General features: G+C 39.6%; 1 protein-coding gene across 2 annotated transcripts in view; it reads right to left on the minus strand.

Moving 5' to 3' along the window:
* LOC115793308 (inactive phospholipase D5) overlaps nucleotides 1-18,265 on the minus strand; it is a 66,212-nt gene extending 47,947 nt beyond the window's left edge. Inside the window, exon 1 of one of the 2 annotated variants that reach the window (XM_030748229.1) lies at nucleotides 18,091-18,265. In XM_030748229.1, coding sequence (XP_030604089.1) covers nucleotides 18,091-18,261 — 171 coding nt within the window. In that variant the 5' untranslated portion in view covers nucleotides 18,262-18,265. Of the gene's footprint in view, nucleotides 1-3,938; nucleotides 4,018-18,090 lie in introns of those variants that run through there. The other variant, XM_030748230.1, reaches the window with a different exon arrangement.
* Nucleotides 18,266-19,643: the final 1,378 nt, after the last annotated feature.

Genomic DNA, 19,643 nt, shown 5'->3' on the forward strand with positions numbered 1-19,643 from the left:
AGAAGATCTTACAGTGCAAAATATAATTCCACAGTTTGATTGTGGTACAAAAACCTAATATTCCAGCACAGGATTAAGACCCCAAACCATGTTTAAAAGATGCAATCATGATTTTAAGCTTTGTTTGGCATCTATACCTGAATATTTTGTGGTTCATAAATTACCTGCATCAGCATCTACACTAGGAGAGGTAAATGGTAAAATGAACTGCAGTTCCATTCACCCAGTCCGTGCAATTCCACAAAATAAGTGCCTCACTTCCACTATTGGCAGATGCAACCTACAGATTCTGTTCCTCATGATTTCTTTCTAACAGTAATTAGCCCAACCTCTGCCAGCAACACTAATAATACCCAGTAAACAACAGCAACACTGAATAACTGGGTTGACTGTCTTCTCTCAATGTTCAGTCTTGGTTAAAATGAAGATCCAATGAGACCTAAGTAGATGTCCACGATATAACATCATTCTTGACTGATTTTCTAACAAAGAAAAATTTAGGTACATGAACTTTTTTATTCTATCTTTTCAAGAATGTGAACTAAATAAAGCAACTCAGGCTTACATGTAAAAAGAATAAGAAGCTCATGAAAACATCATTTTCCAGTTTCTTATCTTTCTTAGCCACTGAGCTAACGGACTGACACCAAGGAGGTTGCAATTATTACATGTATACACTTATTTAATTTTTCACAATGTATATATTTTTATACATTCTCTTATTTTCAGTATTTTTAATACACTTTATTTTCTGTATATATTTTTATACATTTTATTTTCTGTATATTTTATACATACTGTTTTATTTTCTGTATATTTTTAGATTATATTAAATTATATTTTTATTTAGAAAATTTGTCTTTCTATTGCATGGAATTGAATAGGAGTAGCCCTCCAATCTCACTGTACATCCTGTATAATGACAATAAATGCATTCTATTCTATTCTATTCAACACAGGGACAAAGAGGCAAGGGCCACAACAGTCCAACAACTAAATTTACCATACAACAAATATGACAGAAATCACAGCTACTGTAGATGTACTAATTGCAAAAATAGCATAAACATGTAAGGGATGGGCTGTCTGGACCACAACTGTAAAGAACTTTAACATCTGTTCATTTGTGGTGCTGTTTTTGCCACCATACAGGGGCCATTTTTGACTTGGAAAATGTTTTCAATATTGCAGTGATGCTTCAAACTTCTCAAAATGTGGGCTGGTTCTCAAAAGGCAGCATGACAAAACTGGCACCAGCACCACATTGGTAAAGAGGTATGTGACTTGGGGGACTGAAGGAGATCGAACCATCACTGTTCCAGTTAGTGAACAGCCTATCCTACTTCCTGTGCCACAGTTGTCCCACAAAACCTTTCCTTATGCAGAGTGAATGTTCATCTGACTTTTGATTATTAACACGCACCTTGTTAGCTTGATCTAACAAGCTAACAAGGTGCTTGTTAGCTTGTTAGAACAAGCTAACAAGCTAACAAGCACCTTGTTAGCTTGTTAGCTAAGAGAGGCACTATCTCTTTGTTGCCAAAGAGATAGTGCCTCTTTGGCACTATCTCTTTGGCAACAGATAGTGCCAAAGAGGGGAAGACTCTGCACAGAGAAAATGCAGTAAATCAGACCGCTTTAATCTTGAAGTGTGGCTAATCGACACTCCAACATTTAATGTAGACATTCTTCTTCAGCAAATCAGATTTGGCCAGACTGACCTGTCCTTGTAGAAATATGACTCGTAGATAATGCACAGACTCTTCTGGTTTGGCTAAAACTCAGGAGCCAGTAGTTTGGTTGCCATGGATACCATTTCAGGTGTTTTGGGGCTCTACTGTCTGCTGGTGCTTTGTACACCATGGTCTGATGGCTTCTGAGTCTGTATGAGTCCTTGTGAGTGTGTGTCTGCGTATCCAGCATATTGATGTCTGTCTTTTTCTTTTCAGTCATGCCACATTTATTTCTGTAATCATATTCTTCCCACACTCTCTTCCCTTCCCATTTCCACCCTCATATATGTTCTTTACCCCACCTGACTCCTGATCTCTCTACTTTGCCGTCACCACATCCCTTCTTCATTTTCTTCCTGTTCCCCATAGATGTACAGAGTATAGTAGGCCAGACTTGGCCAGTCCAATTTGGCCCAGCAGCCCACTTGCCAGCCTGTGCTCTGTGTATCCAGCCTGAAAGATGGATGGTACCAGGAGACAGAGAGAAACAGAGATAGAGAGGAAGGCTCAGGCACATAGAGTACTGGTATAGAACATGTTCTTTTAAAGAGCCTGGGATAATTTATAGTTGTCAGAGCTTCACACACCATATAAAATTTCAGTAAACCACAACAGGACAGGCTGATATCTGTATGGGTATGAGTCATGCTCTGTGCACTGATCAGTGATTCACTATAAAACAGCCAGGCTGGCCACCAGTTCACGGTGAGGTAAGCCTGGCTGTCCTCCGCCAGCATTCGTTGATTTAATTTGTGCTGTGATTAAGTCTGCTTTGTAATTCATACTTCTGTATTCAGTAAAACAAAAAAAAAAAAGCTTTTTGTAAGATACGCTGGCTTTTGTTGGATGGTCATTAATTATGTTAATAGCCTAACCATAATTGAGATCTAAGCCATAATAAATAATAACTTTATTTTACACTAATTGCTAATTCCTAACCCTATGCTGGGAGAATATACAAGCTTTTTATGTCTTTTTAAAAAAGTTTTTATGTTAAAAAAGAAGAAATATCCAGAACAATATATTAGAGTTGAAAACAAAGCAAATGAACTGTCACCCCATTAGTTATAAATTAAGTATACACCTTACTGTTCAGCAGTAACTACTTATCATAAACATTGAATTAGCCGTATATTTTCTAATATGTAGACAAATGAGTCATAATTCATACAAAATTAATATGCATACCAATTAATGTGTGTAATGTGTGTTTGAGTGCTTATGTGCTAAGCAGTCCAGTGGTGGATGCATTCCTGCAGCTTTGTGTGGCGTTGATTTGTTATTGATAGTTGTTCAGAGCTGCAACTAAATGAGGACTAATCTCATCATCCAACATACAGTAAAACTGCAGGTATATTAAAACAAACAAACAAACAACAAAACATCCATTACTTTGTCTGATTCTGTTTGGGCAGGGTAGAAAAAATCTGAACGCTTCCTTTGATAGTGTTAAAGCTTCTCACTCACAGTCCTTGTTTTTTGTTTGTCCACATTTTTATTGTTTTTACTGCATCCATTCCACAGAGTGTGAATGCAGCTGAATGAAACAATATAAACAATACACCAGTTACCTTAACCCAACTGGACTTCTTTAGGTTAATGAACCTACAAAGACTTCCCTCAAAATATAATAAGATTCGTACGAACAGAGAAATGTAGAAACTCTATGAGTTGATGGACCAATAAATGAATGGCAGTTCTAAACCCATTTTCTACAGCAATGAATAAAATATTCACAGGACCAAGTCAATACAGCATGATTTTCTAGGCATAAGTGTGAATGAGTATGAACAGAGCCAAAAACCACTGAAGAATTCATCTTAAGGGAGTTACATGAAATATTTCAGGATATTTTTGAACTACTTCTTATAAACAAAGATCCAAGCAAAGAAAAGACAAAGTACAATATCCCACACCACCACCAACTATCCTTGAATGCTACACTATATAATGCTACACACACACACACACACACACACACACACACGCGCGCGCGCGCGCGCACACACACACACTTTGACTTAAAAAGAAAAAAAGACTTGACTGCAAAACACTTGCAGACAAAGAACAGTCAGAGCACTTGACACTAAAAATGAGATGTATTACTTTCTCACACAGCACACAGGTTGCACCGGTAGCTAGATACTGTAAACAGACAGATACACTCGCATGCTAGGATTACATTTTATAGCAAAGAAAACCCACCTTCATGACGCATCCCTCCGTTGTTAGTCCACTCTGAAACACATGTGCTCTTCTGGGTGTGTGAGATGAAAGAAACAGAAAGAATGTGTGTGTGTGTGTGTGTAAGCTGCAAAATTTGCCGCCTCCCCTCTCCCCCTGGAGTCACAAGGGAGGAGAGTCCATCCCTCTCCGCAGAGAAAATGTATGTGTTGGTGTTTGTAAGTGCACATGCATATGTGTGCGCATATGTGTGTGAGAGAGTGGCAGAGAGGGAAAGCGTTGCTCCTCCTATCCTCTCCTACTACTGCATGAATGAAAACTGTAACACAAAAGGACACCTCTGTCTATCTAGCCATTCTCTTCTCATACTTTTTCTTCCTCTCCCCTTTCCTCCCTTCTCATGTCTTCCTGACTTTCCTCTTCTCCTCTCATCTCACCATATCACATGTTCGTTCACCTCCTTCTCACTCTCCCTCTCCCTCCCCTCTCCTATCTCATCACCCTCTCTCTCTCTAATAGAAAGCTCAGATTTCTCTGCTCTCCCATATAGACCCACAAACCAGGGAGGGAATAGAGAATAAATAGATGTTCAGAGTCTCCTCTTTTTTCACTGTCCATTCACTTGCCTGTCCTGCTTATCTTGTCTCACCTTACTCCGCATTGCTGTGATAGTGAGCTCCTCCACTCATACATTTCCTTAATTAATCACATTGTTATTAAAACCAATAAACCTGAACAATCTATTTTGTTTAGATGTTACAGCTGAAATACAAGAAACGATGTAAATGCAGAGGCGCAGCATGGAGCAAAGTGCAGGCAAAGAGCCTAGTGAAAAACAGCCAGTGCAACTGAAACTCATAGGTTAAAGAAATTTCACTGGAGTTTAGTTTACGGACATCAAGCACAGATATCATAAAGTATTACTACTCTACACCTCTTAGTATGCAATAGCGGTAGATCAGCAGCACATTGAAATGCAGAGCAGCTCTTGTTTAGATGCAGAGTATGGATAGTAAATCTTTTAAAGTCTGTCTGCCCTGCAGCTGCGTACTGACAGAGAGGAGCCAACAGAGGGCGCTAGTATACTTCACAAGTTGGAGATTATTGCAGTGCAGTAGGCACAAGAAAACGAGACAGAAAGAGAAACAGGGCTTTGGGGTGGCATGATTTGGATTGAATAAATGATCGGCTGTCAGTTTCTCTCTCTCATTGCTTATCTTCTCTTATGATTATGGAGCAACAGCTCAAATTTCTGGGATATCTTGTGATCTGTCAGTATTCAATCTATCAATTATCATTTGTAAGAATTGTTAAATCTACCACAGGCTGAAATGAAGAAAACTCAGACGTTATATGAAGCCATTTTTAAAACAATGAAAACAGACCAACAGAGAATGGAGCAGTTTATTGGTTTTCATTGTTGGATGTCCTTACAAATAGATTCTCTTTATGTCTTTTATGGTCCACCTGCAGTTTACTCCCCCATAGAACAACTTTATTGCACTGGCACTGAAAGATCATAAACAAACACTACTACAGCACCCAAGCAATTTAGATAAATCTTATACATGGCTACAATGCTGATCATTAACTGAGATTTAAGATAGTTTAAAATCCTTAATTTTGGGGATATTCTTGATTATTTAACAGGTGAAAAGACATAATAGAAGCAGTGTAATAGGTCCATTACAGAGGATTAAACATATGTGTTGGAGGCTGCACTGGCAACTTAGAGTTTTACATGATAAAAATACAATTTTCAGTATCATAAAACCATTAGCTTACACTACAGATAAGGAAAAAACAATAAAATGCAACCACTGCACTGCATGTAAATTTCATAACTTGACAGCTTGACAGTTTGCTCGGTCAGACACAGTTTTTTGTTAACTTAAAAAATGTAGGCATATTTTCTGAGATGTGCAGATTTCACCCTCTAAATCACTCCATTACAGGTGTCCAACACACAACAGGTGAAACGTTACTCTAGAAATGGCAGAGATTATTTTGGTAACAATGCCCAGGACCAAGCTGATTGAGTATAACGTGTTAATACTGTAACTACTAGGTTCTGCATACTTTCGGCCTGCTGGCTTCTAACAAGCCATCTGCTGATGTCCCGACTTCTTGACTCAGTCATATGACAGCCAGCAGTGATGGACACACCAGGCTGCACTGCTAAGTTACTAATGTTGAATGTCAACGTAAACAAAATAAATTCTTAACTTATGAACTAGCAGTTAGCAGATTATATTTAGCATTATATCATATTTAATTTATATTTAATTATATTTAATCATTGTTATCTGCTCCACTCACAACTGTCTTACTTTTTTCTCATCTTCCCCTTTTTTTCTTTTTCACTCCCAGAAGGATAACTCCTCTTCATTTTCATTGATTGGCTTCAGTCATTAGGTTAAACAGAATCATAAATGCCACTTGTAATGGCAATGCAGGAGTCAGGAGTGTTTCCCCCTTAGTGTGTGGGCAGGACTGTCACTGCAAACTTGGCCACTGCTGTAGTTAAAAATTTGCCAGCTCCCAGGGGCTCCCTACTGGCTGGGGGCTGCCTGCCTTGCCTGGTGGCAAGCTGTGCCTCTGCCAGGCTTGAACCAGGAGACTGCCTTATTTCAAGGCAACAGTGCTAACCACATCTTACTGTCTACTGCAGTGGTTTAAAGTGGGGGTACATAACATGTACTAATCAGTGGACACTATTGCCACAAGCAGTATTTACTTGATAAAGTCACATTTTGCCTTGAGTTTAAAAACATTACAGTGACCTGGCTGACGGCAAGTGGAAAGTGTCTCTGGGTGAGGTACAATATATGATTTTTTTTTTTTTTACTTATGGGAGAAAACCAATGAAATGTTTGTTTGTGACTTGTTAGCACACAGTGTAACTGTAGGACACATAAGGAAGAGCCAGGAGCTGTTTTCACACATGCAGTGAAGCCTTGAACTTTTCTAAACATTACCCAAAGGAGGTGCTGTCAGTGTCCTGCTTCCTGCCCGCTGTATCCAGGCAGCCCTCCCGCCTAAATGTGTTTGGTGTGAACTATCTTGTGCTGCATTCTGCTAGAGGTGAAAAAAGACAAAAGACAAAATCTTAACATGATTCTCTTCTGTAGCACGAGTGAAAATGGCTTTACACTGCAAAGCCTTCTGTGTAATACCGTTTATATACTAATAGAAAGCTAATAAATATTAAGCACGATTGTAAAAAAAAAAAATTAAATTAACATTAGCCATTATATGCTATAGCCATTTGCTTCTATACGGTACATTAAGAAGCCTTTCTAAACTTCCAAATCTCTTTAGTCTCTGAAGTCTGACTGAGCACAGAAATATCAAGCATAAGTCTAAAAGCCTATCAGATATAAAGCATTAACCTCATCTGCCCTTACACAGGATAAATGCATGTCTCGCTTAGAAGCTCTAAGGGATATATAAACTGTTGATTAGTTTTCTAGATGTTTCAGCTGTAGCTCTACTTGCTGTGACTGAAATCCATATCAGGGACATATTAATCCCAAACGAGGTCATCACAGCAGCCAAGCACACCTTAAACAATATTTTAATTACACAGTATTTATAGAAATGCTAATCCCAATTCTATTAAATACTTTTGGATAGTTTTAGGATGTGTTGGTTTTCCTTCACACACTAAAATAACTAGAGCATCTGTCACAGGCATTACTGATGCTGTATCAGCACTCAGAATTGCCATCCATCTGCTGAAGTTGGTGTGTTTTTGTTTTGGTATGCACTGCAGAACTGTGAGTTTCAAGCTGACTTGGCACTGTGCACAACAAAAAAAAAAAACCCAAAAAACAAAAAAAACAAAACAAGGGAGACTTTGTTTGGTCCTGTCTTAGATTGACAGTTTTGTGTGGGATTCAGATCATTTCCCAGCCAGCCTTCTGGTATCAGCTTCAGATTGCCCTTGCCATGCTTCATGGAAGGGTCAAGCTGCCTCTCTCTTGCCAGTGTCAGCTAGTGCAACATGTGTACTAGCTGACAATGTGATGCCTAAATGCGTGTGCAGCAAATAATACAAGAGGGAGATGCTGCAGAGGTTTGACCACTCAGTGCGCTCTCTATTCTCCTATATCCACTGCTCAAAAACAAAATCAAAGGAACACTCTGAAAACACATCAGATCTCAATGGGGGGAAAAAAAATCATGCTGGTTATGGACTGGATAATGTGTTAGGAATGAAAGGAGCCACATCATTTGATGGAAATGAAAATGATCAACCTACAGAGGGCTGAATTCAAAGACACTGAAATCAAAGTGAAAAGAGGATGCGTCATGCTAGTCCATTTTGTCAAAATTTCATTGTAGCAACTCAGAATGGTACTCAGTAATTTGTATGGCACCCACATGCTTGTATGCATGCCTTACAACATTGGGGCATTCTCCTAATAAGACAATGGATGCTGTTCTGGGGAATCTCCTCCCAGATCTAGACCAGGGCATCAGTGAGCTCCTGAACAGTCTGAGGTGCAACCTTGCAGCATTGGATGGACCAAAACTTAATGTCCCAGAGGTGTTCTATTGGATTTAGGACAGGTGAGCGTGGGGGCCAGTCAACCCAGGACCCACTGCACCTTCCTGATACCCAATGGCAGGTAAGGTGTCGTTGCCTAGCCTGTAGAGGTCTGTATGTCCCTTCATGGATATGCCTCCTCAGACCATCACTGACCCACCACCAAACTGGTAATGCTGAACAGTGTTACAGACAGCATAATGTTCTCCACGGCTTCTCCAGACTCTTTCACTTCTGTCACGTGTGCTCAGGGTGAACCTGCTCTCATCTGTGAAAAGCACAGGGCGCCAGTGGTGGACCTGCCAATTCTGGTATTATGTGGGAAATGCCGGTCGGGCTCCATGATGCTGGGCGGTGAGCACAGGCCCCACTAGAGGACTTTGGGCTCTCAGGCCACCCTCATGAAGCCTTTTTTTTTATTGTTTGTTCAGAGACATTCACACTAGTGGCATGCTTGTAGGGCTCTGGCAGTGCTCGTCCTGTTCCTCCTTGCGCAAAAGCAGACACCAGTCCTGCTGATGGGTTAAGGACCTTCTACAGCCCTGTCCAGCTCTCCTAGAGTAACTGCCTATCTCATGGAATCGCCTCCATGCTCTTGAGACTGTGCTGGGAGACACAGCAAACCTTCTGGCAATAGCACACATTGATGTGCCATCCTGGAGGAGTTGGACTACCTGAGCAACCTCTTTAGGATCCAGGCACCGCCTCATGCTATCAATAGTGACACTGACCTAGCCAAATGCAAAACTAATGAAAGAATATCAGAAAAAATGAGGAGGGGAAAATGTCAGTGGCCTCCACCTGTAAAACAATTTCTGTTTTGGGGGTTGTCTCATTGTTGCCCCTCTAGTGTACATGTTAATTTCATTACCAAAGCAGCTGAAACTGACAACCCCCTCTGCTACATAACTGACCAGATCAGTATCCCAGAATATTAATTGAGTTTATGTTAAACTCTGATTAAAATGTGTTCTTTTTGAGCATTATATTTCTGGCATATCACAGCTGCACATTGGTCTGGAATTCCATTTAAACATGATACTCAAGTAGTGCATTCAGGTTTGTCTCTGCTCCACAAATTTGTTGCCAATGACTTGGCAAAAAATCAGAAAGAAAGATAAAAACACATTTTACCAAACAATGTAAACTGACAGTGTGACTTTACTGCAACTTTAAAACACAGCTTCATTGAGCAGCATTACTAAGATATAGCCAACAGGTTTGCCTATTAGACTACTTATTTTCTCATTATGTTCTATTTAATAAGACTTGAATCTAGTGAGTGAGGCCATAAACCTATCAGAAATGTTTTTTACCAAAGGCATGGAGCCTATCCCTTCATGTATATGTTTTGAACAAATTGTCAGGGACATGCAGGCATGAATAGTTTTAATGAGAGAAATTGTAGTATCACAGCTAAGAGTCTCTTTATTATCAATGTAGTCAAAGCAAGCATCCAATAAATGAATCCCTGCTAGCATATACAAAGATATTCCCCTTCAGTAGTCTCATGAGCTGTAACCACTCTTATCTCTGCTCTGCTGTATTGAAATTTACTGAAGCGTGAGAGTGTACTGAGCCTCTAGCATTGGAACTATGTGAGCTCTGAAGTGTTCACTGGTGAAATTAAATAAAATGCATTTCTGCAAACCAATGTAGTTGGGAAGGATAAAGAGAGTATCGAATTAAATTATAAAATGTCAACATGAAAGCTTTCTATTTGATCTCCATTTTGAGCTACAACAGAGCTTCTTTCAAAAAAGATGTAGAGATGATAGCACAAAGGTTTCATAGAAGGCTTGAATCCTTCTGGACTTTTAACGGATTTCACAATTCAGTGAGCACTCTGCACTCATGTAACACTTTTTCAGCTAAAATAATTTGTCTTCATGGTACAGAAACAGAGCTTAATGAGCGTCAGCTAATTGCCTAATTAGTTCAATTCATGAAAAAGCATGGTTATGGCTTCCAGTGGATTTTTCCCATTACTCTGTCTCAGCAGGTGATTTGTGTGTGGGTAGTTGTGTATGTGTAAGTGTAACCGGGTTGGGTAGAAATGTCTGACATCCGAATGGGATTATGTAATCAGATTACAAAAGATAAGTAAATAATCAGCCCACATTATCATTAAAATACAATTTCAGTAACCATGTTAGGGATCCTTTCATTATATTTTTATTATATCTTCAAAACTTTGGGAAAGGAATCATTTATAGAAATGTTTTTCCATGATAAGCAATGTCATTGATTTACTCAGCAAAGCATATATAAGGTTTTTATAGACAAGGGCTTCACCACTCCAAAATAGTCCTGTCTGGCAATATCACAGTCAACCTCATCATCTGTGTCGAGTGCAATTTATTCAAACCAAAAATAATGTCATGCAAAGACCTCACCTAAAGTAGAGGTAGAATACAATAAAGTCCTTCTTGTGATGCCTCTGAATGCACACATTGCCCCAGGCCAGCTTTGTAAGGCTGAATATGCTAAATGCTTTCTGTCTGCGCTGGAAATATTTCAAGATCTTTGTTGCAGCATTTACAAAGCTTGATTTTGAAGAAATTGCCATGTAATTTGTATTTATTGACTGACTACATTTCAAAGTAATCTGAGCAAATCCAGTTGTGAAGAGAAAGAGGAAACAGGCTTTCCTCTTAGATGCCCTAAGGCAAAGAAACAAAGAAAAGAGAGAGAGGAGAAAAGCCAATTAAGCTAAGAGAGATTTACAGCTCATATATAGTGAACTGTCAGCCAGCATGCTTCAGATTGTCAGATCCTGGAGAGACATTCAATTAATTAGTGTTGAAACAGATGGTGTTCATTACTGTGGTACTGTATATACATCACACACCTGCAAACTGACAATCTGATTTGTGCAGTGGGCCAAAACATTGTAGCTACAATCCTCTAAATTAAAAATCTACCTCAATTTACCCAATGAGTTTGTTTTCATATTAGGCGATAGCTCCCCCTACTGTTCCTATCATTTACACACTGTCAAAGCAGTCGCAGCACAACTAATGACTGTGTGGACTTACAGCCTCACAGCCCCCCAATGGAAAAGTGGGTTAATCTCACTGGTTGATGGATGGCTCTGTGAATTAACATTATAATGTCCACTGCATGGTAATTTATTGAGAAAGTAAATAAAACAGGCAGGATTATAAAAAATAGAATAGTGTATTAAGAGTGGATGTGTTTTAAGAGGTGTGCGAGTGCATAAATGTGCATGCATGTGTGTACCAAAACAGATTTGTGTTCAGTCAACCTCTTACAACAGAGAGAGAGAAAGGGCAATTACAGGGTAACCCTTTTATTATATAATCCTCTGTTTAATAGCTAGTAAATAAGTGGTAAATTATAGTTTCATTTGGGGTAATTACCACAGATAATAAAAGAGTAATACTTGTTTAAATACAGTTTCCCAGCCGCAACTAAAAATATTTTATTAGATGCTTTTATTAGGTAGTAAAAGCTGACACATTGACTGGTCAAACACACTTTTTTTTTTTTTTTTTTTTTTTTTAGATGTTTACATATCTAAGGTACCTGTATCAGAGTATTAGTTTGATGCCACTGCAGCTCAGAGACAGTGAGGGAAAAATCAATCAGATATTTCTCCTATAGTTGCAGCCTCACACATTTTTTTTTTTTTTTTTTGCTGTGAACAGGCACAAGGTAAACTTTAATTAAGCATGAAGCCTCCGCACAAGGTTAAGTTGGCGCTGAAGTGAAATCAGGATGAACTTGTGCCAAGCCGTTAAAAAGGTGCCAAGCACCCCAAGCATCAGTTTTAATTGGTCCTCGGTATTGAACTCAGTGAAGAGTGTAGGTGATTGATGATAGTAAAATTCTAGCCAAAGGCATCTACATACATACAAGCTCACTGATTATAAAGTCTGATGGCACTTAAAACAACAACTCCAACAGATATAAGGACATTCTGGGGGATTCTTGGGTAGTTTAAAAAAAAAACCCCAATATAAATCTTGTTCAACTTTTATCAGTACTTCACAGCGATTTCAATGTGTTGTCTTTCATTTTGCTGACCTCCCTTTGCTGTGTTTCTTCCATCCACTGCATGAAGGGAGCATTCTGTCTATAAGGAAACACCTTTAATCAACCAGTCACATTTTTAAAATATTTTCATTTAACACCTAATGTGTCTGTTTGATAGATGAAAGTGAATCGATGGTGTCTTTTTCGGGCACTGGCACATCTTATTGAAAGATCAAAGCCTTCCAGCAGCAGTACGAGGAGGCTGCTTTATGGCTGAATTTAAGAGCTAAGAAACAGTTTCAGCACAAACTTCAAGATGAGCCTCTTCTCCTGCTGTCAGATAAAGCTCACCAATTAAAAACAAAAGGCATGCAGAAATGTCCATGTCTAACTGAAGAAGCCACGTCTTACTGCTTTGAAGACGGAGACAAATGCCTGAGGTAATCACCAAGTAATGGGGATGAACTGCACATCTTTGTTCAGCTTGTAAGAAATGCCCGCATGAGATGGCAGCATTAATGAGGCTTCAGTTTCTCGATGGAGAGCAACCCGTTATCTGAGGGAGGTTAAGGATTAAAAATGATGACAAGAAATCTTTTAGGATCGCCTAAAGGAAACAGATGTGTTCCTGAGTCCTAATGACTCATTACTGTGTTTTTGTGAATGTATTCATGTCTGTCATATATAAACTGCTGACAGCTTGCTCTGTAGATTGTCCACAGGACACATTTTGTGTCAAAAAGGTGCTGGAGAATTTTTAAAGCTGTGGAATCCCATTCACCTCCATTAGGGTTGGATGATACGGTCCTAGAGAGTATAATGAGAAAAAAACGTATCTATTAGACTGCACCAGTGTCTTCCTGACTTTTACTCTCAAGCCTCCCTTTTAAGCACTTAACTTGACTGATAGGAAACAAAGGGACAAAAGGAGTCAAGGCTTTCGAAATACACTAATCGTAAAGAGCAAGACAGACATTATCATATTTCTCTTAGTACAACTGTAGGAAAAATAGGATTGATTTTCCATCTGCAGTAATTTATATTTAGCAGTATGGCCCTGTTCTATTCCTATGTGGAATGCCTAAAGGCAGCAATCCACAGAGCAGGAAATTACATCATTTTGATTAGGTCAGAAATGGCATGAAATGGAGGAGATGTGGGTGGAAGTCGGTTTGCAAAGCAGCTTGCAGTGGCAGCAGCATAAATGTAAGGGCTTTTCTAATAGGATGCAGAAAAGAGTGTCAACTTATGCAGGCTGAACTGAGATCAGATGATCAACAGGGAGTGCCAGGCAAGCATGATTCTGTGGCCTGCCTGAACTAACATTATGCTCAGTTTTATGCACCATAAGATTAAAGTTTCTGTCAAATTTATTTGATTGTTTTAAGTTAGTTCCCCTGGTTTGATTATTACTATTTTAGTAAATTTTATTATTTGAATAGAGTTATAAACTGTGCCACCCTGCAAGGTAATGGAAATATTGGATTTTACTCTGATTTCTTTCATTCACTGCTTATCAAATATATTAGACCTCCTGTCATCAAAACAAGAATATTTCAGAAATCTGTCAAAAACTTGCTTAAAATTAAAATTGGCTAAATTCACTGAACTGAAATGACTGAACTTTTTGTACCTATTTATTAGAAAAATAACATAATTTCATGTCTTTAGACCCAAATTTGAGCTGGCACACTGGACATCTCTGAGAAGTCAGATATTAATTAAACATAACATTCAACCAGTAAAACTGTTCATTTAGATCAGCTGTGGCAAAAATCCTACATTGGGTGGTAGTCTAATAAATATGTTAAGCCTTGTATGCTACACCGATCATGACCACCTTCCCAAGAACAAGTTGGTCCCCCTAATGCTGCCAAAACAGCCCTGACCCATTGAGGCATGGACTCCATTAGACCCCTGAAGGTGTGCTGTGGTATCTGGCACCAAGATGTTAGCAACAGATCCTTTAAGTCCTGTAAGTTGTGAGGTGGGACCTTCGTGGTTCTGACTTGTTTGTCCAGCACATCCCACATAATGCACATATGATTGAGATCTGGGGTAATTTGGAGGCCGAGTCTAAAACTCACCATTGTGCTCCTAAAACCATTCCTGAATCATTTTTGCTTTGTGACAGGGAGCATTATCCTGCTGTAAAAGGTCATCAGGGAATACCGTTTCCATGAAAGGGTGCATATGGTCTGCAACAAGGATTAGGTAAGTGGTACGTGTCAAAACAACATCCACATGAATGCCAGGACCCAAGTTTTCTCAGCAGAGCATTGCCCAAAGCGTCACACTACCTCCGCTGGCTTGCCTTCTCCCCATAGTGCGTACTAGTGCCAGGTGTTCCCCAACAAGAAAGTGTGATTCATCAGACCAGACCTTCTTCCATTGCTCCCTCCCCTCATTCTTCAGCCAAGTCACAGTCCCATTCATCCCTTCCAGATAATAAAGTTAATCATAAGATATAAACTCTAATTATATTTTATACTATGACTAATGTGTCTTTTCCCTAACCATCACCATCACTCACCCAGCAGACATAAATAACAGCTGAGGGAGATAGAAAAAAAAATTAAAGAAAAAACATAATAAACTTATATAAGTTTGTAGTGAGGATAGATGTCCCCTGGGCCCTACGTAGTTTGACCAATAATCTCACAGAGATGGGTCTATACATCAGCACTGCCACTATGAAATTGAAAATGCAATCAGTGTGTGGAGCCAGCTGTACTTTAAGCTGCCAATTCTTAAAATTCCTCTGGGAGGTTTGGCTATCTTTGATTCAAAGTTAGCCTCCTGCCCTGGCTGTCAGCTGCTGATTCATCTTCTTTAGGACCATCTTATGAGCATACAGATCCAGTACTAGATCCAGTAACTGCCTTAAGAGAAACTTTAAATGGCAGTTGACCTACCTAGGCGCAGTGTGCACCTTAAACCATCCATCCAGCCATCTATTTTCTTCTGCTTATCCTATGCACCTTTACTGGATGTGTGTAATATAAGCTATCTGTACAAGGTGCAGGATAATGCATTGCTTGAAAGTCAACACAGAATTGCCCAGTTACATCGAGTAGCATTGATGTAACATGTAGTGAGCCGGTGTAGTGTCTAATCTGCCCTAAGTCTGGACACTACAACAAGAGAGAAGACATATTACCTTTTTCAACTATGTAGCCTATGATTCTCACCTCTTGTTACTCATGTAGGATTGCATGTAGTAAAATGAGCAAACAATAAACAGGATTAACAAAACAGAAGACGCCAGCACAGAGCCAAGATCGTGCACCTTCTCCAGCTGATCAACATTCAGATTGTTTGCTGAATTAATTGTTTATTTGCATGATTTTGTATTTTGTTTGGCAATGTTAGAAATTAAACTATGTCAGGAGAAAAAGCTAACGTGCTGTATCAAGACCCCCCTTCTACAGTAATGTATTCCACATACTGTATTGTATGTTCAGATGCACTCACATAATCCTATAAAAGCAACCACAGCAAATGCATCTGGTTTCAAATGAATGACTCAGCCCAGATAAGAGGAAAGAGAGAAGATTAAGAGAAAGCACACATGCATCGCTACTGACTAATAACTCTAGATGCAAACTGATGCTCTGCTGAGCAGTAAAATTCTTACAAGTTCAATGAGTGCCACGTCGCGTGAGATTGGTCAAATAAAGTCACAGGCATTTCAGATGGTGTAACTGCACCGCTTTCATACTTTTAAAATATAGTAAAGAAGTAAACTTCGCCATGCTGAGGCTCATGAATGAACTGAAATGAGGACAAAACGTTAGAAGCTGCGATCAGTCTCATTTTCATTTTGCCAAAGTTGCGACTTGACTCACACCCCTGTGAGCGGGACTCTGTGTCCCTCAGGCACTCAGTATCCAACTTCTTATCTCGTTCTCCTCTAACTTACACCACATTTATCATTTCTGTCAGCAGGAAAACTCTTGCTCTGGTAAATGTATAGTCAAGCTCCATCAGTTAAAGAAAATCTCATTATAAAACAATAATGAGTTTTTCATGAGTAGAATGACAAATTGTATCTGTCAAATGCTGCCATCACATCCTGGACATTAGATGTGACTAGAAAGTAGCTTCAGAAAAAGACACAGACTTAATGTTTGCAGTTACAGAAAAAAAAAAATCACTATACACTGTAAAGTTTGCTTTTGTCCTTCACGCTATAATGTGTCTTGAATAATGCATAGAGTGTGTGTTAAACCGTGCGTCTGCTTGGTAGCGTATTAAAGTGCAAAATTCCTTTTCTGTTTCCAGGCTTTATGGCAAACTTGCTGGACTCTGTATGTGCTTGTGTGTGTGGTCTGACAGTATGCTTGTGCATGTACGCCTGTGATTCAGTGCCCCTGTAGATGTGTGTGGGTCTGCAGAAAGGGGACAGGCTGCTTCATCATTCTAGTTAGTTATGCAGACAGACTTAGCGGCAGTTCTCTGGACGTGACACTGTTCCCCTCCAGCATCAAATATTCAACACACACCTCTTCCATTCCTTTCCCTGATGCTAAATCTCTACACCTGAAGGGCCTCCACAGAATGTTGATTCAGTTTACCTCCAAGCAGCAAGTCTCTCGAGGACATTATAACTCCTTTCTAATAGAAAACAAATGTAACTGTTGAACAACACCAAAGGTATAAAAGAAAGGTGTTGCTGAGCATAAAGTGGAATTCAGCTTGTTCCTCCACTTAAAACAAGAAATCTCCCTCAGCATGCAAAATTTAGGGACTTAAACTGATGTGTTATACAAGCAAAGGTTTACAGCTGAAGTGGCTCAACACAGTGTGAATGTAACCTGACAAATATTTTATAAGCATACAGCAGGTCTACATATACACCCCCCCCCCCCCCGCCCCCCTTTTTTAAAAAAATCTTTTTTTAAACAAGTGAGCAATTTTCCCTCTGCTCACAGTAATTGATTCAAATGTCTTTTTATTGCCAACAACAACAACATGAATTCAATTTGCATTTCTATGAAACAGACATAAGCAGCAAACTCCTGCAGTGGAGATGCACTTGTCAAAATAATTAGATTTCCATCAGTGAATGAATTGTTCAGTGTTTCAGCTCTGCATGACATTCCAAATTTTACCTCTGCATCATGGTCACCAAATGGTCCACAAATATATATCTATATTTTTTGCCCAGTGATTCCAGATCAGCCGCTGGTTTCCAGCAGCTGCATACTGCATACAGACTGCTTCTTCTTTTTAACACTCTAACCCTGTACCCTGGGTGTGTGCAGTCACCAGAACCAGTTTCCTCTCAGATATGATCATATTGGAGCGGACTGATGTTATCAGTTTGTTATGGTTAAACACATAAAGCCATTCTTGTGCCAACATATTTTATCCACTTTGATGTTAAATGTTCTGAAAAGCCTAATTAACCACGGGGTTGGGGTTGAAGAACATGTCCCAGTGGATATGCACAAGTGAGCGTTTTAGTCAAGAAAAATACCTCATATGCAATGTGTTTTTAACAGTTTTTGAACTCCACAGAATATTTGTCAAAGACTTAGGTATAAGCATTACTGATTCTTTAATTGTGTCTGAGAATTTCACTCTTCTTCCAACTATTTCTAACACCTCAGAACTTACATGCTCCAGTTTATCCCTCCTGCGAAGCCAGACGCTGGCTGAGTAGTCCTGCTGCTGCACGGCCGTTATTATGGAGCTGGCTGGAATCCCGGTGGCTGGATAGCCAAAACCTAACCCCTGAGCCTTTATATCCTGGCCACCTATTGGCCCACGGATCCCTCGTGGCTCCATGGCTGGGTGGTTGGGCAACTTGTTCAGTGGTCTCCCAGTCTTGGCAAAAAAAAAATCAATTAGCTTTTTGATCCTCAGCCAATAGGTTAAGACAACGCTTCCATCTTCAGATGCATGGTGTGCACTCTGCTTGACTGTAATTTTAACTCCCTTTCCACATTCTGAAAAAAATAAACACGCTTATTTATCTGCAATTATAAAAATGTGTTGCTATTTTTCCCCAAAGTAATTTGTTGCAAATATTCAGCTCTGACGGGGGTCCTCTTCTGGCAGTGTCTTCAGTTACTTAAAAACACAAAATCCCAATTTGAAGCTTTGCATTCCTCAAAAGCATCAATAAATAGCTTTCATTCTCATCATACCTCTCTGCTCATAAAATGAGAGCATCCCTGTCTTCACCACTATTGGCAAATGTCCACAGGCTGTAAGAAATCCTCTTTCCAGAGCTTCAGTATTTTCTAAGTAAAGCCAGACTGGGTTTAGTCAAGGACCGACCTGTTAAGCTCAGCCCTCAGCAGACCAGGGATTCCGACAATACACTGAACAGGACTTCCACCGATTCAGGCATCCCCAGTGTGAGTGCATGAGTGTGAGGAACAGGATAAGGGAGGGGAAGAGGAGGGGTTGAGAAATATGTAGAAAGAGGGAGAAAGAGAGGGGACAGACACAAGCAGAGGTAAAGCTGATTCATAGTCAGAGAGGAACGAAAGACCCCTCCTTGAAACATACTCTATTATCAGTAGAACCTGACAACAGAGTGAATGGACACACCCATATATATCCCATAAATCTTTTTCACTCTTTTTCTTTATCTTGATCCTCTTTTTATCCCTTCAACTCTTTCTCTTTCCACTTGTTTTGGCAATTCCTTCATACTAGGCTATAGCAGTGTTTTCTTCTTTTAACAGTTTCTTCCCATCAAACCAAATTCAATGCTGTTTTTTTCCCCCAGTTGTTTCTCTTTCCCTCAACTCATGACACATGTACCTCTGACTACACTCACACACATGGACATAGACAGACACACACACACACACACACACACACACACACCCCTTGGTGCATCACAGCAGAGTGGTGCAGTGAGGCTGCAGTACCTTTCTTTTCTTACCTTTGCTTGTCTCATTGTTCCAGAGAAGCAACAGAGCTTAAAAACTTTAATTGGCATCTGGGAAAACTCATACATAAGGTATACACACACACACACACACACACACACACACACACACACACACACACACACACACACACACACACACACAGTCTGTCCCATTTCCAGTCAGAGGATACTTTACATTTTACTTTCTATTAATTTAATTTCCCTTATTCCTACTCCAACCCTAAACCTCTACATGAAGTCTTCACCCTGAAATTTAATGAGC

This window comes from Archocentrus centrarchus, chromosome 15 (genome assembly GCF_007364275.1).
Source record: "Archocentrus centrarchus isolate MPI-CPG fArcCen1 chromosome 15, fArcCen1, whole genome shotgun sequence".
In the NCBI taxonomy this organism is placed as follows: Eukaryota; Metazoa; Chordata; class Actinopteri; order Cichliformes; family Cichlidae; genus Archocentrus; species Archocentrus centrarchus.